General features: G+C 45.2%; 1 protein-coding gene across 3 annotated transcripts in view; it reads left to right on the top strand.

Annotated features, from left to right (window-relative positions):
* The window catches only part of LOC137415827 (uncharacterized), a 240735-nt gene extending 224418 nt beyond the window's left edge, over nt 1–16317 (top strand). For all 3 annotated transcript variants that reach the window (XM_078768483.1, XM_068101345.2, XM_078768484.1), the window contains one exon: nt 14919–16317. In XM_078768483.1, coding sequence (XP_078624609.1) covers nt 14919–15510 — 592 coding nt within the window. In that variant the 3' untranslated portion in view covers nt 15511–16317. The remainder of the gene's footprint in view (nt 1–14918) is intronic.
* Nucleotides 16318–17985: the final 1668 nt, after the last annotated feature.

Below are 17985 nucleotides of genomic sequence, written 5' to 3'. Positions count from 1 at the left end.
CTTATTCTTGGTCTTGAGAGGTCCTGGTGGTCGTTGGGGCGCCATCTGCGTGGTGCTTGGAGCGGTGCTTGTGCGGGAGCGAGGCTCGGTGCTGTGAATGGACGGGACCTCATGTGCAAACAGCGAGGGCGTCGGCTCGGGCCTACAGAAGCGTGCGAGCGGACGAAGGGGTCCTCCACGCCGGAGTTTGGAGCCAAGTGGGGACAAGACGACGGACAATTAAGACACGCCACATTTCACACGAACACGATGGACAGTTCTTTTCGTAACTCATCCCTGTGTGCGTATCCGAAGTGAGGTGTGTGGAATCCCAACTTAGGCTCTTTATTTGATTACTGTCGCGTTTCATTGTATCGGGTCCGTGAATAAATCCCTATTTTTTGTACATTCTGATCCGGTGTTCGAGTTCATTAATTTCCCTGCAGGATCGAAGCTACCGTCGGTTCGCTGAAGGTAAGCGCTTTTGCTGCAGCTTCCCCTTCCCTTCTCCTTCCCACGCTACAAATGCAAAATCCGTATTTGAGCGTCGCCTCCAGTAATTCCAATTCTGGTCCATCCGTGAGCCCTGGTCTGAACCGAAGGGTCCGCGCGACAATATATATATATATATATATATATATATATATATATATATATATATATATATATATATATATATATATATATATATATACATATACAGTATATATATATATATATATATATATATATATATATATATATATATATATATATATATATATATATATATATATATATATATATATATATATATACACACACATACATACATACATACATACATACATATATATATATATTGGACATGATTGGACATGATTTGGAAAGGCACATACCTGTCTATATAAGGTCTCACAGCTGGCAATGCATATCAGAGCAAAAACCACGCCATGAGGTCGAAGGAACTGCCTGCAGAGCTCAGACAGGATTGTGTCGAGGCACAGATCTGGGGAAGCCTACAAAAAAAATTCTGCTGCATTGAAGGTTCCCAAGAGCACAGTGGCCTCCATAATTATTCTTAAATGGAAGAAGTTTGGAATAACCAGGACTCTTCCTCGAGCTGGCCGCCCGGCCAAACTGAGCAATCGGGGGAGAAGGGCCTTGGTAAGAGAAGTGACCAAGAACCCGATGGTCACTCTGGCTGAGCTCCAGAGATCCTGTGTGGAGATGGGTGAAACTTCCAGAAGGACAACCATCACTGCAACACTCCACCGATATGGGCTTTATGGCAGAGTGGCCACCTTGGAGGACAAAAGGAGAGAGATCAATCATCTCAAATGAGTATTGAAAGCCAATGGCTACCCAGACCACCTCTGCCCAAAAAATGAAATGGTACTGGCAGCTCCAAGAACCCAGGACGTGCCACAGGAACCACCTAAGGGCTTCTGCGTGCTACCATTTGTGCCAGGAGTAGCTCAAAGGATTGGCAGGATTTTGAGACCTGTCGGTGTGAGGGTTAACTACCAACCAATATACACCTTGAGACGTGCACTGACCAAGGTCAAAGACAAAAGAATGATTGCACAGGTGTGGTATACACCATTCCATGTGACTGTGGTGGATAATACATTGGCGAGACTGGAAGAACCTTAGGCCAGCACATTAATGAACACCAGAAGGCCTTTGAGTGTAATCACCCAGAAAGATCTGCTATCGCCAAGCATGGAATAAGGGTGGGCCATGTTCCTCTATGGTACAATGTGAATGTGCTGGCGGCATCCCCCGAACAGGGCCAGGAGGCGAATACTGGAGGCATGGCACACTAGCCAAACGAGGGCACCATTGACAGAGGAGACTGTGGCGTTACCACAGGCATACGGACCTCTCATGCATAAATACACCAGAGAGACACCGATGCTGGGAAGAGGACAAGGACACAGTGGGACATAACCGACACAGGCAACAAGGACAACAAAACACAAGACACCGCTCAAACACACACAAAACACTTGCAACATAAGCCGATCACGGGTCTATGGTCACAAGGTCTCGCAACACAGCTTTGTGATTGGTTGATAGAATAGGCCCACCCCTCCCCCCAGGTATATCTGGGAGGAGGTGAACAAGGGAACTTCTCTTGATGAAGGCTAATGGAGGCCCAGCGCACGCTGGGTTGCTGGCCGAAACGTTGAGTTTTTTAAAGACAAAGGTTGGAGAACGGAAAAATGGATGTCGTGGATATATATATATATATATGTAATATATATATAGATGTATATATATATGTAATATATATATAGATGTATATATATATGTAATATATATGTAATATGTAATATATATATATATATATACAGTATATATATATATATATATATATATATATATTTATTTATTTATTTATTTATATATATATATATATATATATATATATATATATATATATATATATATATATATATATATATATATTTATTTATTTATTTATATATATATATATATATATATATATATATATATATATATTTATATATATATATATATATATATATATATATATATATATATATATATGTATATTGTTACGGATCTCAGAGTACGGCGCTCCCCTTACCGAGGGGGGTGGGGGGGGGAAGGGGGTTAATCCACTCGTCTATTAAGCTGGCCGTCTCCGGTCCTGGAGCAATGACGTCACTTCCGGTCAGCGCTGAATAGGGTGGTCGGCCAATTGTTCCTATTACCTAATTACCAGCGCCTTCCGGTGAGCGAGGAAATGAGCCCCGCCCGAGCCGCGGCTGTAATGGACACACCGAGCGAAGCGAGCCACGACTCAGGCCGTTAACAAAAGGACTAAACCCGACTATAGCGGTTGGCCAAATCGTGCCACAGGTACTCAATGGGGAAAAGACTAAAGCGACCGGATGAGAGGAACCAAAGAATGAGAAGGGTGAAGGAAGAACAAATATGGTTTACTAGCAGAAGTACCTGGCATTACCGGGCGGGGGAGGGGAGGGAAGGGGGAAGGGGAGGGGAACAGGGGGGAGGGGAGGAGAGGGGGGGAGGAGAGAGGGAGGGGGGAGGGGAGAGGGAGGGGGGGAGGGGAGGGCAGAAAGGAAGGGGTAGGGGGGAAAGGGAGGAGCATGGAAGAAAGGGAGGGGGAGGGGAGGGTGGAGGGGGATGGGGAAGGGGTAGGGCCGAAAGGAAGGGGTAGGGGGAAAGGGAGGGGAGGGGAAGAGGAGGGGAGTGGGGAAGGGGAGAGGGTAGGGTGGAGGGAGAAGGGAGTGGGAAGGGTAGGGGGAGGGGGAGGGGGGAAAGGGAGGGAGAGGGAGGGGTGACTATCTAAAACTTCTATCTAAACTACTATCTATCTAAACTGGACTATCTAACTGGACTATCTAAACTAAACTACTATCTAAACGATATAGATTAACTATCTAAAAGAGGAAATGAAAGAAGGGAATATACAAGAAGAAAGGAAATAAAAGGACATAGGGCAACCTTAGACACTCTTATATAACACGCCCAGGACAACAGACAGACTCACACGAAAGGTAGCTGGTAGGGGAGGAAGGTCCAGGCAGATGGTTCCAGGCTCCGGGTCCGCCGCGAAGAATGGCAGGCAGCTGGCGTCGTTGGCGCTCGACCGGACCTTACAAATCCGAGGGGCTGGCATGCGCGTACGTATAGCGTGCCGAACGCTCTCAAAACCGCGGCAGTTCGTATCCAAAACGATCGTCCCAAACGATCCTCCGCGCAATGTTCTTGTATTCGCCGCCTCTGCGCTGTTCTCTCGCATCTGCCGATCTCCCCCGCATCTGCTCTCTGCTCCGCATCTGCTCTCTGCCTCTGCTCTCTCGTTCATCTCCCTTGAAAAGGCTTTGCGCTCGCGCTTTTATTGCAAGCTTCGCCGCTTTTATTAAGCCGCGTCCGCTTTGCTCCGCCTACCGGTGAACACGCCTCGGCCCGGGTTGGTCACGAGGGTTCATTGTTACCTCCCTTCGTGACGCGTTGATGGGGCCACGCCTACATTCCTGGCCGCTCCTCCCTTCTTCTCCAACTTGACCGCGTGCGTAATGGCGTCTTGAGAAGGGCGCTGCAGCTGGCAGAGAAGCGCAATATGTTGTGGAGGGCAGTTTACGCCGCAATATGAATGGAATAGGAATTGGAGAAGGGGGCTAGGTTATTTGATTAATACAACGCAGAGTCAAACTATTGGAAACAGATCCTTAACTGAAACACAGACTAATGAAATAACTAAAGAAGATCCTACGGTGTCCTACGTGTTGTACATGGCCTAACTCGGGTGCAACCTTTACAAAGGGGGATATTTACAAGAATTATTATTTTACAAAGTGAAGGTTCTAAAAACCGTAACACAGCACCCGTCTCTCCTCCAGGCACGTCCCGTGCCAACAAAAACTTTAACTTAATGTGACACTGAGGTGTAATCCCCTCTACTATTAACCTTACCCTGAGTGCGACAGTTTTAAAACAATTAAGTATGTCCCGTCTTCTGCGTTGCATTCTATCTAACAGATTCACGCCCACAGGATAACCGAATCACGGAATTAATTCGGAAACTACACATTTACGGTGGGGAGCATTATTTACAAAGACACTACTTGGTATTTACAAACGCGAACCCAGGACCTGTCTTTTGGGAAACAAAAGCAGAGTTTTTGGAAAGAGGAAAGGTCATGCACTGCACTGCACCGGTATACCATACCCACGGGTGCTCCGAGACGCACAATTGATATTGCAGTGCAATCTCAGAGCACCAAAAGCACCACCATAAAGCACCCACTAAAAAAAACAAAGCACCATCCTGTGCACAGTTATACAGTTCAAAAAGTCACACTGGCATCCTCGCTGCACAGCCGATGTTCTGCTGGGGTCGATGTTCTGGGTGTCTTCTTGACTTGCTGCCTATTTGAGAGATAACAAAAACACAAAAAGGGCACAAAAGCGTCCACTTTTTTGTTTAATTACGGCCAGCAGGGGCCAACTAGGGTGGTCCACCTGCTTGGCATAGGTGCTACCTTTACCGTGGTCCGCAAGCAAGATTCCCCAGCAGTGGCCATGCCACAGCCGTGTGATCCATGATGTGGTGCTCGGCCACTAACGTGTGGTCCATAAGTGGGCTTGGCCACGAACGTGTGGTCCATAAGTGGTGTACCGGTCCAGGCAGGCAGGCAGCGGAGGTGCGGGCACACAACTGCGGCGCCTGCACGCTTTCCCCTCAGTGCCCAGAGAGCACGGTCCATAGGTGGGGAAGGAAGACAAAGCAGAGTTAGCGGGGTGCAAGGGCGCAAGGGAACACATCAACACAAGGTAATGCAGAGGTGCGCGGAGAAAGCTCTCGTCCCTACCGTACGTCCCCCCCCCCCCCCCCCCCTCTCACCTAATCTACCCTTGCCCTTACCCCATATTTACACAATTTTACAAATTCGTCGCGAACGTCCTGTCCTCCCCATATCTCCCCTAATCCAAATTCGTCAACAATCCCTCTAACCAAATTTGCCATCAATCAATTTATCACCAATCCCTCCTAAGGAGGAAGAGATGGACTAACAAGCACAATGTCACACCCACGTCATGATGCGTCTTACATACCAGACATTTGCAAAAACCGGTGGTGTGGAGTCCTGTCACCTTGGTGAGTGGATGTAGATGGTGCGAAGAGATTCCAATCCTAACTATACTCTAAATGACTTTAACACACTTACTCTACCGGGGTCTTTCCCTGCCAAACCATTGGCCATCTTACGCTACTGGTTCTAAGAACGGAACTCCCATTGACCAAACTGTGGTGCTCACCAATTTGGGGTCTCACTCCCCCGCTTCTACTCCCTGTGCCCTCGCACAATTTCCGGGCTGGGTCATGTGGTGCTCCCAGCAGGTCCGCTCACCTGCACACCTCTGCCACTGCAGTTGTCTCCGAGCTTACCTGCTCCTTACCCTAACCTATCTGGGGAAGGCCCTCTGGCGCTCCCACCCCCTACCGCCCTCTCCCGTCGGGCTACCCGGGTCCGTCCTCCGGATCCTCGGGCCCCATTGAACAACTACTGGCTCCCAGAGCCTACCTGCGGCCTCACCTGGCCGACAGACTAACAGTGGCGGAGTGCCCAATTAATCACACGTACTAACAGGCCACACGCCCAGCCAATTGACTCCACTAATGCACCCAACACAGCACTTCCGTGCAACTACCCGCACCACAGATGCCAATATCCAACCACAATTTACCTACTCCCTCTACCTACTTTTAAACTACCCTCCCCGGGTACTCGTGAAGGGGTCCATCTTCCCCATCCACTCCTTTCGCACCAACCACTCCACTCCACGTATTCCACACTACTCACTCCACACCATTCATTCCATGCTCCATTCACTCCATGCTCCATTCACTCCAGACCATCTATTCCATACAACATGTATTGCATACCAGCTATTCCACACAACCATTCCCCATACCTCTGTACTTCACTTGCACACCTGTTGCCCACACACCTGGTGGCACCTGCACACCTGGTGGCACCGGCACACCTGGTGGCACCTGCACACCTGCTTCCCTCCAGGACCATTCACTCAATACAATACACTCAACTCAATGCACAATCATGCCAATCATCATGCTCACCACAAATAAATTCCATACCCATTCCTCATTTCAGCACTCTCACCACAAACACATAGCATCATCTAAGCTGACTACCCCCTTCTAAGATTCGTGCTTCCCAGTCGCCCTTTATACTATTGCACTCCCTCGTCATTATAATCCACTAATCTGCTACGTCCCCTCTACAGGTACATGTCACTACTTAACTCTACAGTCTATGGTCATCTTTCTAAATCCCCAATCCATAACCTAACCCTCCCAGGCTAGTTCGTACAGCCAATCCCCATAAATCCTATAGCTCCTTTGCCCCCATGTGAGGTGAATGGTAAAGCTACCACCCCCCCCCCCCCCCCCCGACACTGGGTATCAGTTTCCAATCAATACCACTATCATCCCAATTTCACTCACTATCAATTCCAATTTCAAATCCACATTACCAATTTCAAATCACTATTTCCAAATACTATTACCAATTCCAATTTCGAATCACCGGGTGTCAATTCCAAACCAAAACACTATCATCATCACAGTCCGCTATATCTGAGCCTCCTCGGTACGTCCATGCGTTCTTTACAGCTCGGCTTTGCAAAGCCGAGCAATGCATACGGGTCGTTTGGTCTCCTGCAGGTTGAGTCCGTCCGGCATTCGGTTCAGGGGAGGAGGTTTCGTCGGGCCAAGGTTCAAAGCACCATCCCTACGCAGGGCCTTTCGCTCCCATGCGCGGTGGGCCAGCCTTGCCCGGGTGGAACGCCGCCACCACAAGGGGGCGCCGTTTCGACCCCTCCTACCTTCCCTTGAACCGGGCCGCCCGCTTTGCCTGGCAAAGCGCGGACGCGACCGTGCAGGGCGGGGCCCGGCCCAAATCGTGCACGACGCTCCGAACAGGAGCGACGCGACACCGATCCCCGCCGGCTCCCGCAGCCCACACCGCCCGGCACGGACCGGGAGCTTGCGTCGGCTATACGTCGGCCTAACTGCTGCCCCGGTCAACGTCGATGCTCCCCGTACATGCTCACACCACGCGTTCCTTTTTACATTCACCAAACCCTGCGCTCCAACGCCTCTCAGACGTCCCACACACTTTGTCACATCACTCGCTCATGCATACCCCTTTCTTACGCACTCTGTTACGCACCACTCCTCTCGCCCCCCTTCTCGTGCACTCATCCTACTCGCACACTCCATCGCACACCACTCCTCTGTTACGTACTCCGTAACACTCACCACGGTGTGCACTCCTGCACATACCCACTCACGTGCTCCGATGTGCCCTCCCGCACATGCGCCACAACCAACTAGGGTGTGCCTCCTCACACACTCTCTCCGTCCATCTCACTCTTCGTGTCACTCTCATCACACATACACTCCGACGTGCGTTCGCCCTGGCACTCGGTATCACCCTCGCGCTCCGACGCCATTCGTACACGCGCGCCGTTCACCTTCACACACCTTTTCCTCACGCGCGCCATTGCCATTCACACAGCGCACCACGGACCTTTTACGAGCGCCCGGGTTACGCTGGAATCCCAAACGCGCGAAAATTCTTTTTGCACCAAACACTTTCCTGAAAAGTCTCTTCGCCCCATACACAGCCCGACTCACCTTCGGGGTTCTTCTTCTTCGCTCCAACACCACCTGCAAATCTTTATTCGGGTTAATAAGCACAGCATCACGATGCGAATCCAGACTTTGTGCAATTTCCATCTCAATCTCCGATTTAATTCCTTAAATCTCAGATTTAATTTAATTCCTTAAATTGGAAGCTTACCACTTTAATGTGCACCTTCACCAAGGGTGTCTCCCCAATACCACGATAAATAGGGGCAATACCACCTATTAGAGCCAAGGGTGTACTTACTTTTTCCACATGCGAAATTTGCATTTATGTTTATTTAAATTATACAATGGACTACAAAATGTAAATGTTTCATGATATTTGTTATATTATATCACCTTTATCTATCAATATTGTTGAAATGAAGATCAAATATCTATGTTGAAATATGTTGAAAAAGTCAAAACTTTACATGGGGTGTATATATATATATTGATTATTTACCTATTTATTTTTGTCTTTTTGCGCTTGTTTTTTGTACTCTGTCAAAGCGTCTTTGGGAGGTCAAACCTTAACAAGGTGAGAACAAGGGAGGTCAAAATCAGTATCTTGTGTGACCCCCGTGAGCGTTGATGACAGCCAAACATCGTCTGTACATGGAGGAGATTAATCGGTTGATGAAGGCATTTGTCACTTGGGCCCACACTCTGAGAAACGCCTGACTGAGTTGAGCTGCAGTTGTCGGCCTTGGTCGAACGTCATTCAGTCTTCTTTGAACCTCGTTCCACAAATGCTTTATCGGGTTTAAATCGGGGCTGAGCGCAGGCCAGTGCATGGTTTGGATGCCATTCTGTTGCAGGAAGTCCCTTGTTGCTCTGGCAGTGTGGGCACGGGCGTTGTCCTGCTGGAAGACATGATTTCCGTGACGTCCAAAATGTGGCACAACGTGAGGTCTGAGGACTTGATCGATGTAGCGAGCAGCTGTGACACCATTGCCTCTTCCTGGACCAATATTCTGGAACACCACAGGACCGACTTTGTGATTGAGAGCAATAGCACCCCATACCATGATGTTTGGACCACCCCACCAGTCTCTTTCCATCACACAGTCATCTGAGTGGCATTCCCCACGTCTACGCCAAACTCTCACTCTGCCATCTGCCGTGGAAACACAGTATCGGCTTTCGTCTGAGAAAAGAACGGTTCTCCACTGCTGGTAACGCCAATTTTGATGCTGTGTGGCCCACTGTAGTCGGTCACGGCAGTGTCGAGCTGTAAGAATGGGGCCACGATACGGCCTGTGACAACGGACATCCCTGTTCTTCAAACGTCGGCGGACTGTATCACCACTAATGTGTCTCTGGTGGGTTCCAACTGTTTGTCTTGCAGTTTCTGTAGCCCTGGTAAAGCGATCTTGGATGTGATGACGCACAATCTGTCGATCCTGTCGTGGTGTTGTTACCCTCGGTCTGCCACTGCGTGGGCGGTCATCGGTGCTGTTGGTGGCCTGGTATCGTTCCTGTAACCTGTAGATGGTTCTCACGTTGACATGGAAAGCATTGGCAACCATTCGTGCAGTCTGTCCAGCATGCAATCTTCCAATAGCCTGGTCTCTCTGAATCCTCGTAAGTCTGGGGATGGCGCTGGCATCGAAACACGAATGATGAACACACGTTTTGGGGTGCCTTTTATAGGGAAAGTCACAAGGAGACGCACGTGCATTTTGATTTCCATGGGAATCATGCACGACTTTGTACCATGGTCGTTTTTTTGCCTGCGTTTTGGTGACCTGTTTTTATTCACGTGTGCATCACTGTTGGTAGTTAGGATTAAATTTAGATACAGACTAATGTAAATAACGAGATATCTAAACGAAATGCATTGATATTTCTTTGGGAAATGTTAAGGAATTATTTTTATGAAGTGACGTTTCTATTGCTGTTCAGTATATATATATAAATATATATATATAAATATATATATATATATATATATATATATATATATATATATATATTGTTACGGACACGACTTATTAAGATGTTATGCTGGGCCGAGCGGAATGGCCGCCGTGTTCGCACAAGTTACCCGATTATACTCGAACGTTGGCCGAATCGCGCTACGCTAGATCAATGAAGGAAAGGACACAACGGCTGGGTTAAATGACACGACACCAGGGGTACAGTTCTCAAGACCTCCGGAGGAGGATATAATATGGGATATGCAGAACGTTTAGATTACACGGGACAAGAGGTACAGCACAGAAAGGTGGGCACTTATACACGGTCTAATCTTAGCCCCGACAGACCACAGACAAACGGGACAAGGCTGACTCACACAGGGATTGATGGCAAGGAGGGGCAGGTAGTCGATGGCTCAAGGTGCACCTTGGCTCAGGGGCAGAATTGACCCGGTCCGGTCCAGAGAGGCGGGAAGGTATTTCTCAGCGCTCGGAGGTGGCGTCCTTCTTTGTCCAAGCTGAGGCGCATCTGACGTCACCTCCGTCTTCCTGCGCATGTCCAGCGGGGAGTGACACGCCCTCGGCTCGTTAGCTCCGCCCCAGATGGAATCGGTCCGCCGCTTCTTATTGGGTGCGGGGGGTTACCGGGCTCCGCCCTTGACGAGGAGCTGACAGTCTGCCCCTGAGTGGTAACCCCGTCGGAGCGCATGGTCAATGGCGGCTAACCAAGCCGGAGTGAGGACGCGCACTCCCCGCGCCGCTGTTGTTGTTGTTGGTGTTGTTGTTTCGAGGAAGAGATGCGGGGAGGTATTGGGAGGTCCTAAACTTACTACTGGTGCCATACAATCACATTCTGGTGCAACGAAGAGTCAGAATTAATGGAAACGAGTCCTTAACTGACATAGACTAAGAATAACTAGCAAGATGTCCTATAGTTGTCTACGTGAGATGCGGTGAACCTGGGCACGACATTTAATGGGGGAAAAAAGGGGAAGGTCGGTTCTACAGAGTGTTGTTTACAGACAATGGGACTAGGGAATGGGGGATTGGGGATAGTTGGGGAGTATTGGGGAAATAGGGGAATATTTACAAGCGGATATGGATGGAGGCCAAATCCCATATCCGCAACAATATATATATATGCATATATATATAAATATATATATATATATATATATATATATATACACAGGGTGAGTCAAAAGTAGCGCCCGATATATATATACAGTGAAACCTTGACTTACGAGTTTAATTCGTTCTGTGACCGAGCTCGTAACTCAATTTGCTCGTTTCTCAAATTAAATTTCCCCATTAAAATGCATTGAAATGCTATTAATCCGTTCCAGCCCGCCAAAAACCACACCAATTTTTTTTTTAATATACAGTATATATATAAATATCTCGCGCTTTATATTTCACCTGTATGCAGCATACAAGTTGGCAGGATGGCCTGGACTGGAAGTACGCACACTTGACTCTAAACTGTCCAGCCTGGGTTTGAATCCCGACCCAGCTATAACCTGTCATGGGTGAATCACAGGCAGGGTGATTCATCAATGTGTGTACCGCTAAACTGGGCGCCCCGTTTGCGTCCCATTAGTTGTTGGATGTTAAGGATCTCACCGTGTTTTCCACAAAGAGAAGGCGAGCTATCGCCGGCACTCTGAACAAGTTGTGGCCTGGCATGCTCTTCTCCTCTGCCGTTATATACGTCGTCCTCGGCATATTTTTCCAGAAGAGCCCTGTCTCGTCACAGTTGAAGATTTGCTGGGGGATGTATCGTTCGGCTTCTATCAGTTCGGCAAAAGTTATAATAAAATCTTCAGCTGCCTTCACATCCGAGCTTGCTGCCTCACCATGCCTGACGACGGAGTGAATGCCGGTCCTCTTCTTAAAATTATCAAACCATCCCCGACTGGCTTTGAATGACTTCCGATGCCTCGTCCGTTGATGTTCCCGCCGTCTGCTGCACCAAATCCACGTAAATGTCTCGTGCCTTCTCACACATGATGTTCTCGGTCACGGTATCTCCTGCGAGCTGCTTCTCCGTCAACCACACAAACAACAACTTCTCCATCTCTTCATGGACAGAGGTCCGGAGCTTTGAAATAATCGTAACGCCCTTGGCTGGCGTTATAGCCTTTATCGACTCCTTCTGCTTCAAAATCGTACATATCGTAGAAGTACTACGATCGTACCGCCTCACCAAGTCGACAACACGCACACCTCGCTCATGTTTTTCGACGATTGCGTGTTTTATATCCAAGCACATCATCCTCTTCTTCTTCTCAGTACTGCCCTTGGCACTCAATTTCTTAGGATCCATGGTTAAAACTAAGAAATTTTCCAAAATAACCAAAATGCGAAAACAAAGCAGCAGCGATATACGGCAGAGATGCTTGCACGGCAAGATAACCACGTGACCGGAACCCACCTGGTGGCGGGTGGCGTAAGCTCCAAAATAACCAAAATGCGAAAACAAAGCAGCAGCGATATACGGCAGAGATGCTTGCACGGCAAGATAACCACGTGACCGGAACCCACTTGGCGGCGGGTGGCGGAAGCTCGTAACTCAGATCTCGGCTCGCATCTCAAAGCAATAAACCGCCCGAGCGACGGCTCGTATCTCGGAAAACTCGTAAGTTGGTGCACTCGTAAGTCAGGGTTTCACTGTATATATATATATATATATATATATATATATATATATATATATACATATATATATATATATTTATATATATATATGACTATATATATATATATATATATATATGACTATATATATATATATGACTATATATATAGTCATATATATATATATATATATATAGTCATATATATTATATATATATACACAGACTTGGCATTTAATATGGAATTTTTTTTTGTGGAGGTGAACTTACTTTTCAAGATGTCTTAGAACCAAAAGTTCATTGGAATTATGTTGAAATTATTCTAGATTTTGTTAATGTGACCTTTAAAGGAAACAAAAACCACATTTGACATTTCGAAACAAATAAATTGATCCTGGAATGTGATGTAAACTGATATCGAACTCAATTCATGGACAGTACTGTGTTAAACTTCTGTACGTTTTCCAGAAGTATCTTTTTATTTTGCACATTAGCCAAAATTTTTTTTAACAAAAACAAAAGTTAAATTACGACTGGGATTACGGACAGTAAAATTACAGTTCAGTACTTCGTGTAACCCCCACGAGCATTCAGGAGAGCACGTACACGTTGAGGCATGCTGTTCACGAGATTTGCCAAGGTTTGGACAGGAATCGCTTGCCATGCAGTGACAATAGCCTGCTGCAATTCACACACAGAGGTCGGCTGCTGGTCCAAGTGGTCGATTTGACGCGTTAATTCTGCCCACAAGTTCTCTATCGGATTCATATCCGGGGACATGGCAGGCCACTCCATATGCTCGACACCACGATCAGCAAGAAAGTGTTGGATCATGTGAGCACGATGAGGCCGTGCATTGTCATCTTGGAAGACAAAGTTTCCTCGAAAGGCTGCACGAGCAAATGGAAGCAATGTTTCTTCCAGAATGGCCCTGTACTTGAACTGGTTCAGGTTTCCATTCAGAACAACCAGGTCAGTTTTGCCCCCTGCATGAAAAGCAGCCCAAATGGTCACCCCACCACCTCCAGCTTGGACTCTTGGCACTATACAATCTTTGTTGTAGGCTTCATGCACTTGTCTGCGCACTCGGACGCGGCCATCTTGACGACAGACCAGAAATATAGACTCGTCACTGAAGATCACGTGATTCCACTGTCCTGGCTGCCATCGACGGTGCTCTCTGGCCCACTGCAATCGGCGCTGGCGGTGTTGTCTGGTCAGGCATGACTTTCTCAGGGGACGCCTGGCATGATAGCCTGCTTGAACCAGTCGTTGGTTGACTAGCCTTCTGGATACAGTTACAGGCACATTTGTCAGTTGCTGCCACTCAGCCCTAAGCCGATTAGCTGACTTGGTACGGCCATTGCGGACTAACCGGTGCAGCTGGCCATCATCCCTCCTTGTGGTTCTGCGGGGACGTGCTGGCCTCGGTATTGGAGTAGGGACACCCCTCTGAGCATTTCATTTCAGGATCTTTGACACCTGACCTTGAGTGATGCCATACTGCCGAGCAATAGCACGCTGTTTCATGCCGTAATTTCGTAAAGCCACCACTCCATGACAAACAGCATTGTCGAGTTGACGGACCATCTCCAGAGGAATCGGCAATAACTTTTGGAGACGTGCAGCAGTTGTTTTCCACTAATACAGAACACAACAACCCTTGTATACCCGACTGTGAAGCCAATCATCAAATGCACCTGTCCATACATTTTGCCACGCCACCTGTGATATAATCCTGTTGTTGACTTCTTGCTGCGACAGACAATCAGTGACATGGTTCTTTTAACAAATAAATCACCAAAGTGTAAAAGAAACTCCCCAGATTGATATACTGGGTTAAGAAAGTAAACCCAAGTCAAGAAAAAAAAAATATTCCATATTAAATGCCAAGTCTGTATATAGTCATATATATATTGTTCGAGAGATTAATTTTAGGATTTTGAACCAGGCTCAAACATGGTCAAATTCCTACCGATAAGTAGATTGCAGGGCTTACCACTTTAAACCACAACCACCTCTGGCAGATCTACGATCTTGCCATTGTGCACCTTCACCAGGAATTGAAAGAATGATTTAAATTATTTACTTGGTAAACTCGTCTTCAGCATTAATTAATGTCAGCAAAACTCAAAGGGTGTACCTGTTCTGATGGTGGGTGGAATTGTCTCTGCACTTGCTTTTCAGGAATGATGGTTCAGGGAAACCAAGATCTTCAACCTCATTATCCGCAGCATCCACTGACATGGTTCCTCATGCACTCACCGACCCGATTTGGAATGTTCCCAAGTTAGAGAATAAAGTATTTGAGAAGTTACCATTTGAAAGGAATCAAGAAATGAAAGATGTTTTAAACAATGCATTAGTTTCCTCAAACCAGGGTAATGCTGATATTGGACTGTGGGGTGAGTGTTTTGTTCAGGCCTACTTGTTGCAGTGGCAAAAGGATGGTCCAGATCCTCGTCCTGCCAAAGTTGAATGGGCCAATGAAAAGGGAGAGACTGGTTGCCCATTTGATTTTACCATTACTTTTCAGGGAGATGAAAGTCTCCCAAATAAGAGTGTATTTTACATCGAGGTGAAAAGTACTGTCCAATGTGACAAAACGTACTTTGAGATTTCTCCCCAGGAATTGCAGCTGGCCAAAGACAAGGGTGAAAGTTACCACTTGTATCGTGTGTACAGTGCGTGCAATATTGAGGAAGCTTGCATTCATCGAATTCGTAACTTGGCTGACCAGTTACGAACAAACAATTTGAAACTTTACCTGTTTGTTTGACCAAAAAAAAAAAAAGTGGCCATTTCACTGACGTGGTCATTGATGTGAGATAAATAGTTATATATTTCAACAATTCAAAAATTTCCCATTGAATTGTACGTTTATGGGAAGCTAAACGGGGAATTCGGAAAAAAGAAGAATGACTCGATCTGATCATTTAGATCAAAGTTTTTCCTTTGCATCCTTTTATGGAAAAATAATGCACCATTAACTGGCAAATGCAACTTAAAGGATAGTCCGGTAATATCTGCTGCTATGGCCTCTATTGGCGTCTGCATTCCATGACTGGCTGCTAAATGCATGTGATGTATCTGAGCCAATCAGGGGATTGCAAGGGTAAAAACGAGGCTGCTGCTGCCACAGAAGTTTCTGCAAAATTCAATTCACTGTGTTCAATGTTTCAAAATGGTGCGTTATTTTCGACAAGGATATGATGTAAAAAGCATTGTCGATGATGAGTTTCAGTGAATTCGTTTTTAGTTTTGCTTTTATTTCCCTTTTTATTTTATCCCTATGAAAGCATCTCTGATGAAGGAAATGTTTATTTTGTAGCAGTCGCACTTGTGCATTTTAGCAATGTTTTACCAGCATTATAAACTGTACTCTAATATTTTCCCATCTTTCCTTAATCGACGCGAAGGGAAAAAAAGATGATTATACTCGGTTTTGTTTTTATATATTCAGGGGACCTTTGTTTCGGAAGCTTTCTCTAATCAAAGCTCAGTTTCTCCCGTGTTGCATCAAACCAATGCAAGTTCCATTGGTTATTGCTTTATACATGTTGTAATAAATTTTTTGTTTTTCCAATTGTGTATCTTGTTTACAATTGTTAACTCTCTTTTTATCCCATTGTAACCAAAGGTGTGCGGTGGTTATGGTTTCACCATTGTTTGTCTGTGTGTGAGTAGGATATCTCAAAAAGTTATGGACAGATTTGTACATAACTTGGTTGGCAGGATGGGTAAGTGACAAGGATGAATTGATTAGCTTTTGGTGAAGATCCGGATCCGGTTATGAGTTAATCTGGTCGGATCTGGTTAATCATGAAAAAATTAAATTATTAAGCAATTCGGTCAAAGAACACATAAACCACCACCATTTCATCAGAATCTGTAACTAAAAAAAAATAAAAAAAATTGTCATTAATCAAATAATTAAATAATTAATCGATTAATTGATTAGCTCTTTCACGAGCCTCGATTCAGTATACAAAAAAAAAAAAAACATTTGATTAATTAATAAATCAAAAATAGCCTTTGCAGCCAAATCACCTGGTCATTGGCATGTCCAAATATCAGCTTCCTAACTCAAAATGTGCCTGAGTTAATGGTCAGAAGAGAAAGGAAATTTGATTAATTAAATAAGTACTTAATTAATCGCTAATAATTAAATAACTCCTCAATTTATTGATTAATCAAAAAACAAAAAATACCGTTTTTGACAAAGCACTTTCTCACTATTGTGCCAAAATTTCAGCTTCCTAGCTCAAAGGATGGCTGAGATATCGCCCGGACAAGAAAACAAGAAAACAAGGAAACAAGTACACATACATTCAAAGGACACCGCCCCATGCCAAATAATTAAATATCCTACAGCGCGGCATTGCCGGGGCGCCTCGGGCGCCCGGCAATACCGCAGTGCAGCTCATTGACGCTGCATTGGGAGTGAGAGGTGTACACTAATTGATTGATTAATTGTATAATTAAAATCAATAAAAGATTATCACAAAGAATTTTCATAATCAATTGGCTAATCGCATAACTAAACCACTAGTGCTTCATCCGAAGATGTATCTTTTAGAAATTTAATTAAATAAGTCATTTATAAAAAATTAAATAATTAATTGATTACTCAATAAATAATTAATCAATTAATCAATAAATAACAGATGAAATGATTAATCAATAAATCAAAAATATCCTTGATAGCCACATCACTTGGTCACTCATGTCCAAATATTAGCTTCCCAGCTCAAAAGGTGCCTGAGATATTGGCCAAATGAGAAAGAAAATAAATAAATGATTAATAATGAAAATAAATAAATAATAATCATAAAAAATTAAATTATTAATCAATTTGGTCAGAGAACACATAAACTACCACTATTTCATCAGAATCTGTAACTTTAAAAAAACATTTTTTTTGGCATTAATCGAATAATTAAATAATTAATCGATTAATTGATTCATTAATAAATCAAAAATAGCCTTTGCAGCCAAATCACCTGGTCATTGGCATGTCCAAATAACAGCTTCCTAACTCAAAAGGTGCCTGAGTTAATGGTCAGAAGAGAAAGGAAATTTGATTAATTGAATAAGTACTTAATTAATCGCTAATAATTAAATAACTCCTCAATTTATTGATTATTCAAAAAACAAAAAATACCGTTTTTGAGAAAGGACTTGCTCACTACTGTGCCGAAATTTCAGCTTCCTAGCTCAAAGGATGGCTGAGATATCATCCGGACAAACAAAC

Source organism: Myxine glutinosa, chromosome 14, assembly GCF_964187855.1.
Source record: "Myxine glutinosa chromosome 14, kmMyxGlut1.1, whole genome shotgun sequence".
In the NCBI taxonomy this organism is placed as follows: Eukaryota; Metazoa; Chordata; class Myxini; order Myxiniformes; family Myxinidae; genus Myxine; species Myxine glutinosa.
Note: the sequence above shows the minus strand (reverse complement) of the source record. Positions and strands in the feature narration are given on the sequence as shown.